The sequence below is a fragment of the Euleptes europaea genome, chromosome 1, assembly GCF_029931775.1.
Source record: "Euleptes europaea isolate rEulEur1 chromosome 1, rEulEur1.hap1, whole genome shotgun sequence".
Taxonomy (NCBI): Eukaryota; Metazoa; Chordata; class Lepidosauria; order Squamata; family Sphaerodactylidae; genus Euleptes; species Euleptes europaea.
This window is the reverse complement of record NC_079312.1, coordinates 174,224,644-174,238,255: the sequence shown is the minus strand read 5'-3', so window position 1 is coordinate 174,238,255 and position 13,612 is coordinate 174,224,644. Positions and strand designations below refer to the sequence as shown.

Below are 13,612 nucleotides of genomic sequence, written 5' to 3'. Positions count from 1 at the left end.
CATGGCAACTAGTAAAAATGGATACTAGTCATGATGCATACCTATTCTCTCCAGGATCCGAGGAGCATGCCTATTATACTAGGTGCTGTGGAACACAGGCAGGACAATGCTGCTGCAGTTGTCTTGTTTGTGGGCTTCCTGGAGGCACCTGGTTGGCCACTGTGTGAACAGACTGCTGGACTTGATGGACCTTAGTCTGATCCAGCAGGGCCTTTCTTATGTTCTTATGTAATCTCCAAGTGTTACATCCCAGAAGCCTTGAAAGAGGTCCAGGACGTTCCAAGGCAAGGGCATCACCCTGAGGATGTGCCCTGTCCAGAGACGTTAAAGTGTGCACAGCCTGCTGAGGAAAGGCACTTACAAAGCTAATCTTCTTTGGCATCTTAACCTGGGTGACGATGCCACCGCGTACATAGTCTGAAAAGCTGGAGGTATCCCCAATGCTGAATGTGTAGGGGCCTGGAAAAGAGAAGAGTGCACATATGAACTTTGTTATATGTAAGGATTAGAACTAGAAAAAAACACACAGAGTAGGGTCAGAACTACAGCACCGTCCTGGCCTCGTTGCCCAGCAATCACCTCAATCCATCACAACCCGGGGCAGCGCTCTAGTTACAGGTAAAAGGGCACAAACAAATGGGAGTATTTTGATACATCTTTGGCATTAGCAGAATTGAACTGTAGTAGAATTCAATTAGTAGAATTGAACAGGGTTGACTCAGGGATGGCATGCCCCCATCCCAATGCAATATAACGGAGGAGGAAAACAAAACATTTCTTTTTCAATACAGCTGCAATTAATTGGAACAAGAACAGAGCTCCCTCGGGTGTAGAGTAAGCACGAAAGGGGATTTAAATGGCTCTGGCATTTTGCAGTTGCAATGTTGGTGAAAGGGAAGAGACTCGTTAAAGGAATTGATAGGCAAAGCCCGAGTCGGTTATCAGGGAAGAGGCTTCTGAACCAAGAGACATGGAAGCAAGAGGAAAAAGGAGGTGGTATGAGAGTAAGGCTCACCTGTCTAATTTTAGACTCTGACATGTGTCAATCTACTGTGAGAGCCAGCATGGTGCGGTGATTAAGAGCAGGTGTAGTGGTTAAGAGCAGCAGAATTTAATCTGGAGAATCGAGTATGATTCCCCACTCCAGCATGGTGTAGTGATTAAGAGTGGTGCATGCCAGCATGGTGTAGTGGTTAAGAGCGGTGGTCTGGAGTGGTGGACTCTGATCTGGAGAACCGGGTTCGATTCCCCCACTCCTTCACATGAGCGGCGGAGGTTAATCTGGTGAACTGGATTTGTTTCCCCACTCCACCACATGAAGCCAGCTGGGTGACCTTGGCCTAGTCACAGTTCTATTAAGAGCTATCTCGGCCCCACCTACCTCACTGGGTGTCTGTTGTGGGAAGGGAAGGTGATTGTAAGCAGGTTTGATTCTGCCTTAAGTGGCGGAGAAAGTCGACATATAAAAACCAACTCTTCCTCCTCCTCCTCCACATGAAGCCTGCTGGGTGACCTTGGGCCAGTCACAATTCTCTCAGAACTCTCTCAGCCCACGCAGAGGCAGGCAATGGCAAACCACCTCTGAACGTCTCTTGCCTTGAAAGCCCTACGGGATCGCCATAAATCAGCTGCGACTTGACGGCACTTTCCACCATGAAATCCACTGTAACCTACTCAGACACTCTGGGACTGGGCAATCCATATTAAGGAACACAAGCATCATACAGGACAGATCCACGCAGATCCCCAGAACACCCCGTAGAAGCATTACTGTCAACCTGAGCAGCCCTGCCGGACACAGTGAAAAGCTGCATCCCCAACAAACACCCTATTTTGACAAAAACGAAGCCCTGTCCTATTGAGCTAAGGCACCAATGGAGGGCTCACCGAGCACTTTGATTTCCATGGGTTCGCTGCTGTTTAGTTCCATCATGCCCTCCACTTCAGTGAAGGAAACAAAGTCCCCGCTCTCAAAGCCGTGCCGAGCTTCATCCAGGCAGGTTACTTCTCCGGGGCACCCCTGTACGGGAAGAAGGGGATAAGTGCAAGCCAGGGAAGAGTTAGGGCGTGGGGGGGGGGGTCACACAAATGGCCCACGGGCCAGATTCGGCCTGCAAGCCAGCCACCACCAACCCCCCAGTCCCGATCTGGTCTGGTAAGGAATGGACCAGCCCGACGGAGTGACATTTACGTCATATCCGGCCCTCGTAACAAATGAGTTTGACATCCCTGAGTTAGGGTGTATCTTGGAAAAGAAACAAGGGAGCCAGCCAAGGCAGCCACCCACCCCGACCCCCCAGTCCCAATCAGGGCCGGTGAGGAATGGCCCGGCCCGACCAAGTGACATTTATGTCATATCCGGCCCTCGTAACAAGTTGAGTTCAATGCCGCTGCGTAAGGGTGTATTGTGGAAAAGAAACAAGGGGATCTCACAGGGACTCCTGGCTTCCATCTTCAGGAAGGAATTACCTTGGTGACCATGGAGACCATAGCGCTGAGCGGCTGCTCCCCGTTGGTGTCTGTCACAACCATCTCATCGCCAAAGTCACAGAACAACTGGCTGTAGGGGCAAGAGGAAGATGGTGAGGGACCTGTACATTCACACAGGAGACGGCCTCCGCTGCAACTTCTGGCCAGGAAGAGATGTCACTAATGCCAATGCAGTAATGTGCTCAGAGGCCGAGAGCCAGCGTGGTATAGTGGTTAAGAGCTAGTCACAGCTCTTTTTGAGCTCTCTCAGCCCCACCTACCACATAGGGTGTCTGTTGTGGGGAGGGGAAGGTGATTGTAAGCCGGTTTGATTCTGCCTTAAGTGGTAGAGAAAGTTGGCATAGAAAAGCCAACTCTTCTTCTACAACATTTGCTGGGATTTGGGGGTATACAGCTTTATGGGACAAAGGGTGGGGTCCCCAAAGCAGCCCCTACTAGAGAGTCAAACTGGGGTGTGTACAAGGGTGGACCAAGGGAAGTACCCAGCCAAGGAGAAAGGGTCACGACAGAGATGGAAAACATAAGGCCTGAGGGCTGGATCCGGACCCTTGAGAACTCTTATCCAGCTCTCAATCTGAGCTGGCGAGGCCTGGCCCGGCCTGATCAAGTGACATTTGTGTCATATCCGGGCCTTGTAACAATTGAGTGCGACATCCCTGGGTTAAGGGCTATTGCAGCAGATGAGGAAACAAAGATGGGACCGTGTCTTACCAAAACAGTCCCTTGGTATCCGCCACTACCAGTTTAATGTCTCGGCTGTGACAGAAATCACTAATGCGCAGCTGCTCTTCCAGGGAGCAATTGGTGAGCACGACCACCTGAAAGAGAAGCACTCCTAAGCACCACACCATCGCCTGGTATCCAATCTCTGCTGGGCCACTCACTCAAATATCTCCATCTCTTAGGAAATTCTTCACAAGTCACGGTGATAGAATGGCGCTGACAGGTACCCTTCCGTAAACGTGCCTAATCCTTCTCAAAAGCCATTTAAGCTGCAAGCCACGATAGCCAAGTAGAATGTACAGGGGCAATACACCTTGCTTGAACTCCTATATTTTAACAGGGCCATCGTCATGAAGACCAAGTCCTATGAGGAAAGGCTGAAGGAGCTGGGTATGTTTAGCCTGAAGAGGAGAAGACTGAGGGGTGATATGATAACAGTCTTCGAGTACTTGAAGGGCTGTCGTAGAGAGGATGGCGCTGAGTTGTTTTCTGTTGCCCCAGAAGGTCGGAATAGAACCAATGGGTTAAAATTAAATCAAAAGAGTTTCCGTCTAGACATTAGGAAGAACTTTCTAACAGTTAGAACGGTTCCACCTAAACATTAGGAAGAACTTCCTGACGGTGAGGGCGGTTCGATGGTGGAATGCACTGCCTCGGAGGGTGGTGGAGTCCCTGTCTTTGGAGGTCTTTAAGCAGAGGCTGGATGGCCATCTGTCAGGAGTGCTTTGATTGTGGGATCCTGCATGGTGGGGGGAGGGTTGGGGTCACTGGGGATGTGGGGGGGGGAGGTAATTGTTAGTTTCCTGCATTGGGCAGGGGGTTGGACTAGATGACCCTGGTGGTCCCTTCCAACTCTATGATTCTGCAATGGAACAGGCTTCCTCGGGAGGTGGTAAGCTCTCCTTCCCTGGAGGTTTTTAAGCAGAGGCTAGATGGCCATCTGTCAGCAATGCTGATTCTATGATCTGAGGCAGTTCATGAGAGGGAGGGCATCTTGGCCACCTTCTGGGCATGGAGTAGGGGTCACTGGGTGTGTGTGTGGGGGGGTAGTTGTGAATTTCCTGCATTGTGCAGGGGGCTGGACTAGATAACCCTGGTGGTGCCTTCCAACTCTATGATTCTAGGATTCTGCATTGCTTGATCTCCTGTATTCTAACAAGGCAGGACCACTGTCACAAAGTTTTTCTTTATGCTTCCAGAAGGATCTGGCCGGCCGGCTGCTGGCTACTTGGAGACTAGGGGGATCCTTCATCTGGATCAAATGCTATGCCCAGATTTCCACCCTTCCTCTAAACATCAAGACTTTTCTTCCCCTATATAAAGGAACATGTATATATCATATTGTATATCATATCATATCAAGCTGCCTTATACTGAATCACTCTTGGTCCATCAAAGTCAGTATTGCCTACTCTGACCGGCAGCAGCTCTCCCAAGATCTCAGGTGGAGTTCTTTCAAATCTCCCCACCCGATCTTTTCAACTGGAGGTGCCAGGGATTGAATCTGTGATCTTCTGCGTGTCAAGAAGGCGCTCTACCCCTGAGCCACGGCCACCCACCCAGCTCTCAATCGGCCGCCAGGCGACTTCAGCAATACCTGAAAGGTGCCCAGGAAGTCTTCACTCAGGGGTCCAGTGTAAGCCGTAACCGGGACGTACGAGTTCAGCTCCGCCAGCCGCGGTTGGGACACTTCAGCCCGATTCTTCCCCAGGTCCCCCTCACGTAAATAGAACTGAAAGAGGAGAGAGGTGTGGGGGTGCGATGGTGAGCATGCCAAGAAGTACGGGTGTCAGGGGAGTCATGTACACCTTGGCGTTTTGAGCGGATGGAAAAGGATCCTACCTGGGAGGAAAGGTCGGACCACTCGGCCACCCCCTGGTCATGGACAGTGACAGATTTAACTCCACCCAAGATGATGTTCTTGGCAATCTCCACACCCAGTCCCCGCAGCCCAGAGACCAGGATGTTGGCATTCTGCATCCGTTTCATGGCCTCATGGCCCAGCACGTACCTATCCAGGATAGGTGGGTGGAAGAAAACAACAACAAGGATTAACCTTGGGTTAGAAGCTGGGATCTCTCACACTGGCGGCAACCATGTCTCAGCCCCTGACAAACTGCTGACCCTCTGCTCGTCTTTGCCCCCAACCGCCATACAGGTCCTGGACCGACCGCCTTTTGTGTTGACACTCTTCTGATACTTACAGCTGCCTTGAGTACAGACCCTCATCAATATCTGCTTCGCTTCCATTCTTGGCCATACCCTGGAAACGAGGAAAGGAGAAGGGCGTCACTGATAGAATCCAGAGCAACCCAGGAAGAGCTATTTCTTAAGGCTGCAACTGAGCTACTGATGCTGTAGCTCAGTGGTTCCCAAAGTGGGCAGTACCACCCCCTGGAGGGCGGTAGGATTACCTAGGGGGGCACTAAGAGGCAAGGGGGCAACAGGGGGGTGCTAGAGGTGGGCTCCTTCAACTGTGTTGTTCGCTAATTTACAATAGATCAAGCTGTGGCACCATGCTGGCAAATTTGGTGGAAACTATCAGAATTTTTTTTCTACAAATTGAAGAGCTGGTACCACTGGATCAAGTTCATCAGTTTTGTTGAATAAATTTCAACTAAAAAGTTTTAATACGATTTTGAATAGATGTGCAATTAATTGTTACTGTTTTGAAATTTTATTGTTCTTATCTTCTTTAGTGTGTCATGCAAACCCCTATTTTGAATAATGCTTTTTGTAAGATAGGGTAGGGGGGCGCTGGGGTTGAGTTTGTAGAACCAAGGGGGCAGTGGCCCGAAAATGTCTACTGTTTTGCATATCAGCAATTTCATTTCTTTTTCCCCCCGTCTGAATATTTTTACTTTAAGGTTCTACATAACAGTAACAAAACACACAACATACAGACCACATCTGACATAGACATATGCATTTTCATTTCTAAAATGTATCAAAGCACGTGTCAAAAATCAGGAATCATGGCGGGGGGGGGGGGGGAAGAGAGATCACAAATCACTACAGCCATTTTTTGCAGGGGCCAAGGTTAGGATGTAACGATGCTTCCCTCCATTCCTGACCGTGCCCACCCTCACACCCTTTAGATGCCTCCGCTACTATGCAAGCAACTGCTTCCAAACACCCAACGAATCTTCCATTCTGCAAATGAGGTCAAAGTGTTCTATCGGCACCCCAAAGGAAATACGTCTAAGCCTTTAAACTGCGTTCCAAACACAAGATTTGTTCCCTTTCTGCCCGTATAATTGGAGGCTTTTCCAGCGTAAAATCCCATTTACCTTTGTCACATCTTTTTCAGTCGCTAATACAAAAAGGAGACCCAAGTCAGAAACAAAAGGAACCCTAACTCATCACATAGATGGCACTTTTAATTTCTACATGAATGACTTCGTGAGGAAATAGGATTATCCTGCTACTTCTAGCACTTCTTCCATGCTGGCCTACACAGACTTGTTGCTTTGAGCCTAAACGAAGGCCCAAACAGTTAGCAGGCTCTGCATGAGAAGTTTAGCAGATGGTTAATACTGGTTTTCCTACATATACAGAAACTGCCAATTGCCAGCCAACCGCTGCAGCAGATATTTAAGAGAGCATGATTTATTGCATTGATTTGATGTCTGCTATTTTGAACATTTGTTTGCAGTTGGAAGCTAGCTGGGGTTCTATGTAGGAAAGTAAAAAAGGGCTGCAACCAATGCGACTGTGAAGGGGTTGGAAGCAAAAGTCAAAGGGAACGTTAACGCCAAATGCACCCTTTCACTCTTTTCCACATGTGCAAACGGTTGCCAACCATGCCTGTGTGGAAAAGTACTGCACTTGGGTACAGTCCAGATGCTACTGAAAAGTAGCTGGACATACTGCTCAAACATACAGAATTCTTGTCATGTACAGAACCTCACTCCATCTAACCCATCATGACAGCATGTGTGTGTTAAGTGCCGTCAAGTCGCTTCTGATTCATGGTGACCCTATGAATCAATGTCCTCCAAAGTGTCCTATCCTTAACAGCCTTGCTCAGGTCTTGCAAACTGAGGGCCGTGGCTTCCTTTATAGAGTCAATCCATCTCTTGTTGGGTCTTCCTCTTTTCCTGCTGCCTTCAACTTTTCCTAGCATGATTGTCTTTTCCAGTGACTATTGCCTTCTCATAATGTGACCAAAGTATGAAAACCTCAGTTTAGTCAGCATATCTTTTAATAAAAAGAAAATAAAGGCTACTAGGCCTTGGTTAGCTTCCCCATAAAACTGACTTGCACCCCCATATAAGAAGCAGAGCAGGTCGCAGTAGGACACCCCCCCAACCAACCAACCCACCCCATCTTCTTACGTTGGCAGGCGCTTCACGTAGATCAGTCGGTACCGATTTGCCAGAGGAGCAGTTTGAACCTGTCTTCGTCTCAGATTCAGACAAGCGACGCTTCTTGGACAACGGCGAGCTGGACATCTGAATATGAGCAAGCAAAAAGAAACAGCTGTCAAGAATAACAACGCTTGGTCTACAGTCTACAAGACACACCCCGACTGACGGACTTGCGTTGTGCAGGACTCTGGGAAAGACTCAATACATGGGCTGCCGTGCTGTATGGAAAACAGGAATGGGGAGACACACAGATGCTGCAAGAGATGGAGCACAGTAAGAAGTGGCCTGGATCCTAAAGAAAGTGAGCAGAATGACATTAGAGGACAACGATTTCTTCGCTTTTCCCCCTTCTCACAGCGGCCTTGCATGCCACCCCTCCAAACTGTGTTCCTTCAGGCGCACGGGACGCCAGAAACAGCAAAGGAGGCAAAGTGGGAATCTGCAGCAGAAGGGGGGGAGGGCCGTGGCTCAGTGGTAGAGCATCTGCTCGGCATGCAGAAGATCCCAGGTTCAATCCCCGGCATCTCCAGTTAGACGGGCTAGGCGAGTAGGTGATATGAAATACCTCTGCCTGAGACCCTGGAGAGCCTCTGCCGGTCTGAGTAGACAATACTGACTTTGATGGACCATGGACTGAGGATCTGATCCAGTATAAGGCAGCTTCATGTGCTCATGTAACAGCAGCAGAAATGCAACGGTCTGATAGCCTCTTGGCAATCAAGGATTTTAGTGCAAGAATGAAACGGAGGCTGTCTCAACTGCTTTCACTATCTATGGCAGGGATGGGGAACTTCAGGCCCTTTTTTGTGGCCCTCGGGGGCTCCGGGGCCCTGCCCAGAGGGGCGAGGCAGGGCAGCCCTCCCTGAGGGTGTTCCTGGGGCCACGACTTGCAGAGGCACTGCGGCACCCTTTGGACCTCCTCTCACCAACTGACAGCTGTTGGTTGGCGAAAGGAGGAGGAAGGACGCTTCCCCCAAGGCTGCCCCCTATAGCCGCAGCGTGCAGGAACGCCAGGGCACTCTGTAAGCCCCTTTCGCTGCCTGTCGGCTGTTGAGCAGCAAGAGGGGGGAAGAGGCCCACGGCTCCCAGCGGCAGAGCATGTGTGCAGGAGCCAATCGGGCTTTGGGGGCCTTTTGTGGACTCTGGGGGGGAGGGCATGGAGCCCGGGGCCAGGTTGTGTGGGGCCGGCGTGTATGTGTGTGTGTGTGGGGAAAGGCTTTTCTCTCCCTCTCTGTCTCTTTCTTTGTCTGTCTCGGTCATTTTCTTTTCCCCCCTCTTTCCATTTCTTTCTTCCTCTCTCCCTTTTCCTTTTTCTCTGTTTTCCTTCCTTCCTCCCTTGCTGATCGACCACGTGCTGCGCCCCCCTGGCGCCTCGTTTGCTCGGGCCCACTGCTGGCTGCCCTCCTGCCTGGGGGGGAGGACCGGGGGAGCGGGGGCACCCTCCAGGCCTTCTCTGTGTGGCCTCCCCTGGGGTTGCCAACCTCCAGGTGGTGGCCGGAGACCTGGCAAATCTAGCCTCTCCCCACACACCGGGAGATCTACACCTAGTATGGCCCCCAAATGATGTTCTAAATGTACAAATGGCCCTTGGCAGGAAAAAGGTTCCCCACCCGATCTATGGTTTCCAGAAAAGGAATTCCCTTCTTCACAGAACGCTAACCTGCTCTGTGAAGCTACTGCACCCCCATGCCACCGCAAGACCGTCACTGAAGCTGGCTGCCCCCTCCTGGCAGTATTCTCCAGAAAGAACCGAAAGCTATGCAGACAGGGCTGGCCAGGGAGGGGCTGGAAATGAGTCAGCTGGGAAACAACCAGTCTGTAGCTGGCAGAGGTTAGGTCAGAAGGCACTTCCCAGCAATGGCTATTAACATGATGTAATCGGATCTCCTCTTGGGAGGGGGGGAGTTTAGGGGATTCTCCTAACAGCTCTCAAGGAGGAGATTCTAGAGGATCTCTGAAGGAAGAAGAGCATCGGCAGCTCACAAAGAAAACTGAAGTGCAAAGTCAAGGCTGGTTCCCACTGGGTTACTCAGTTCTTGAGTCTTGATAAAGTTTATTGTTTGTGGCCAAAGGCCATCACAATCTACCATACAAAACATTAAAACAACATTAATGTAAGATTAAAATAACTTTAAAACAGTCTGACCCCCAAGAAGCTAGTAATAAATTTCTAAATGATATCATCCCAAAGCTGTCTGGCTCTGAGTTTGTTTCTCCCTCTTTAGGCTCTCAGAAAATATCCGTCCTCTTATACAGTGACGACATGGCTCTGGTCTCCCTTACATGTGTAGGCCTAAGAAGGTTGTTGCGCAAACTTGGTGACTACTGTGAAGAAGAGGCCTTGAGTATCAACTATGCCAAGACCAAAGTGATGGTCTTTAGGGTTACTCAGGTAACTATTTTGACAACTGAGAGTTGAAAGTTGACTGTATTTCTACTCAGAAGTCCGTCCTACTGAATTCAGTGGGACTCGATTCCTTAAACACAATTACGGCTCCAGCCTAAATGGTAAAGAAACTCTCCTGAAGTTCTATGAAGTTGCAACTTGTATACTGAAAGAACTAAACCGAGAAAACCCACTGCCTTCGGTAATGCGTGGAATGCATCCAAAATGGGCAGATTTCATTCAAGTTACCTCATGTCAGGGTGGGCTGATTGCATATTCTGGTTAAAAACCTTGCATATTCTGGTTAAAAACATGTACACGTCCTGCACACTAGAATGCCTGTGGTATACTAATGCACGTTAAATTCACAACACAACAGCGCATGATTAAGGCCCCTGAACTGTGAACGCATAATCTGTGTTAAACTGTTCCAAGGAGGCGCTCTTGCTTAAGAAGTTCCTGCCCAGATCAAAGCAGCTTCACCCAGCAGTCTTTCCAAAATATTCCAGCAGGTGCTAAATGATCCGTCACAAACTACTGGGCTCCCCTTAACTCCATGATAATTTGGAGCAAGAAAACGGGTTCTTAATTAAAGACAGCGCTCTTTAAAGATAAATATTTTTTATTATTATTTATTAAGTTTATTACCCCACCCTTCCCGGCCAACGCTGGGCTCTGGGCAGTTTCCAATATAATATACAATTCTAAATACATTGATAAAAGACATACTATGTTAAAATTACAAATCTAAAGCGGTCCAGCAGATACGATGGTCCCAGATGGTTTAGGGCTTTGAAGGTTAGTACCGAACCCGATCTGGTACTCAATCTGGAGCCGGGGCAGCTGGCAGAGCACTGGTTGTATGCGTGCCCTTAATGAGAGTTCCCATAAGGGCTCGCACTGCCACATTCTGGACCAGTTGAAGTTTCTGGAGCAGTCTCAAGGGTAGCCCTGCGCAGAGCGAATTGCAGAAGTCTAATCTAGAGTTGCATGGATCACTATGGCCAGCTCAAAACGGAACAGATAGGGAATCAGCTGACGGACTCGGTGGAGATGGAAAAATGCCGACTAGGCCGTATTCGTAACTTGGGCCTCCAATGAAAGGGAAAGCATCCCATGTCACCCCAAAACTCCTGCCAGAGGAGGTTGGCACCCGCTGGACCCCATCACGGGCGGGGAGCTGGCACCCAGATAGATACAGATGACTAGGCAAGCATATATCAAAGTCTTAAACAGCTGCCAGGGACAAGAAGGAATTATTGTGTAGGAGTGTAGTGGAATAAAGCTGGAGAATGCACTCCTTATTAGGGTCTTCTGGCTTGGAACCTAGGCCAGCTGAATTACATTCAAATCCCCCATCGCAAATCAAGAAGCCCGTAGGGCCTGTTTCAACACTGTGGCCTAACTCCTGCTCACTCCTAATTTAACCACCAAAAAGTTACCATGGGGAAAAATCCTTTCTTCCCACTGTTTTTTAATGACTCTGCACAGTGAGGGAAACATCACCCGGAGGTCAACCCCCACACCCTGTTGTAGACATTAAAACCCCACCTCCACCCTAAAGCCAAGTTAAAAATTACCCACAGGCTTCCTAGATTTGTTCATGTGTTTATTCTTGGGGACTGAGACAGCTGGGAGAACAGCCTGGCTTCCTGCACCCCCAGCAGCAAGCCTGCCCTTCTCCTTTCACCCTCACAGAACCTGCTTTCCTGCAGGGCTATTGCACACCCCCTTCCCTCACCGGGCGCATCCGTCCCCTTCTAACAGTGCCTGGCTGCTTTGCCGTATGCCAAGCTCAGAAGTAACTAGCATCTCTGTTCCCGACGCAGCCGGCCAACGGTGACACAGCAAGCTGGTGACAAGTGACTGCATTTTCCTCCACTTGGAGGAAACGAAAGGCGTGTCTGCAAGGTGCAAGCTGGAGGCCCAGGCGCCGGCTGCCTTTTAGCAGGCAAGGCCATCTGTTAAATCTGTGTATGATGGGAAAGGGGGTGGGTGGGAGGAAAGAATATCTGTATCTGAAGGGCTGCTGGAAGGGGTGGTGAGAAGAAGAGGATCTGGGTGTACCCCTCACAATATGGGGAAGCTTAGGGAAAACAAGGCAGCTTAAAATAGGCTTTGGCACAACAATGAAAGCTCTGTGCCCCACAGGGACCAGGGTAAAGTCATGAAAGAGTGTAGCATAGCGAGCAGGAATGTGAGCTCTAAGCGAGGATATCCAGAGTACAACCTCACCTTAGTCTTAAAACTAATGGACAGCACAATCCTAAGGGGAGGGGGTAGTTGCAGCGGTCCCGGGAACGGAACAGCTGAGCTGCCTCCTGATCAGCTAGCTGGCCTGGCACCGCAAGCCAAAAATGCAATTTACTGCAAACCCCGCGAAACTGCCTGCAAGTTCGCGCCGGCAAAAGGGGGTGTTCCCAGGGCGAAAGGGCTCAGGGAGTTCGCGCCGGCAAAAGGGGGTGTTCCCAGGGCGAAAGGGCTCAGGGAGCTATCAGCCCCCCTCCCCGGGAACGCCTCCTTCAATGCCAGCGCAAGCCCTTGCGCCGGAGAAACGCTGCTGCTGCGGCTGTGCCTCGCGGTTCCCCAACACTGGCATCAGGGCCCATTTCGACAGTGCAAGTGGCACTTACATTGCCGCAGGGGTCACATCGCCTCCAAACCCCTTTCCGTCCCCCTCTTCGGGATTGCATTAAACCACTATTCTCTCACCTTGGGCCTCTGCACCTGTATTACAGGCATAATACTGACCACCTTACAGAACTTTCCTAAGTTTAAACTTAATTTTAATCTAGATATGTATTATCTGTTTATCTCTGACCTTGTGACCATCAATATTATGCCAATAAAGGTTATCTGATTCTGAAACTTTCCTAAGGATTGCTAAGATAGTGTTCTGAGGATCTCTCAAAAGTACATTAAATAACAACTGAGAATCATGACCACTAAAGGACAGCTTTCTACTATTTTCCAATCCCATACATCCGTCTTTACAATACTAAACTACAAGATGGTATGATTCCTTTAGACACCACCACCCACTGCCCCTACAAATCAGCATTCATCACGGGTTTATTTCCCTCAATTCATCACAGATTTTATTTCCCCTCAGTTGTTGCCCACTTTCAAGACATTGGAAACCCCTTCGGGGCAAGATATGGCATAACAGGCAAGAAGACATCTCAACAGCTCGCTCACGGAGACGTGGCAGATTTAAGCCGCTCTAGGAGTGACCAACCGCAAAGGTCTTTGGCAGCTGCTCAAAGAGCAGGAGCTGCCAACAAGTTGGGCAGTACCTTAATTTCAGGTATCTAAATCTAGAAAAGCTGAACTTTGAGAAACTGCCCCTTTACTTATTTCCAACCAAAGTTCCCCCCCCCCAAAAAAAGAAAGTTGTAAGATACATACCACATGCTTTTACACTAAGGATTTGAAGCTTTAGAAGTACAACGATCAATTTCTCTCTATTTTTCTTTCCTTCAAATATTTATACACCTTTTTTTTTTATTAGCCCAAGGCTTCTTGCCCCCCAGAAGCTACCCCATACATTTTGGTGGGCACCAAGATCAGATAGTTACCAAAAACAACAACATACAAGTTCAGAGAAGGAAGAGTTGGTTTTTATATGCCGACTTTCTCTTAC

General features: G+C 49.3%; 1 protein-coding gene across 2 annotated transcripts in view; it reads right to left on the bottom strand.

Moving 5' to 3' along the window:
• Positions 1-13,612, bottom strand: part of UBA1 (ubiquitin like modifier activating enzyme 1) — a 63,368-nt gene that overhangs the window by 17,651 nt on the left and 32,105 nt on the right. For both annotated transcript variants that reach the window (XM_056856359.1, XM_056856350.1), the window contains exons 2-9: positions 7,551-7,667; positions 5,418-5,476; positions 5,056-5,224; positions 4,811-4,945; positions 3,202-3,308; positions 2,470-2,560; positions 1,888-2,020; positions 362-459 (exon numbers count right to left, since the gene is read on the bottom strand). In XM_056856359.1, the coding sequence (XP_056712337.1) occupies positions 362-459; positions 1,888-2,020; positions 2,470-2,560; positions 3,202-3,308; positions 4,811-4,945; positions 5,056-5,224; positions 5,418-5,476; positions 7,551-7,667 (909 nt within the window). The remainder of the gene's footprint in view (positions 1-361; positions 460-1,887; positions 2,021-2,469; positions 2,561-3,201; positions 3,309-4,810; positions 4,946-5,055; positions 5,225-5,417; positions 5,477-7,550; positions 7,668-13,612) is intronic.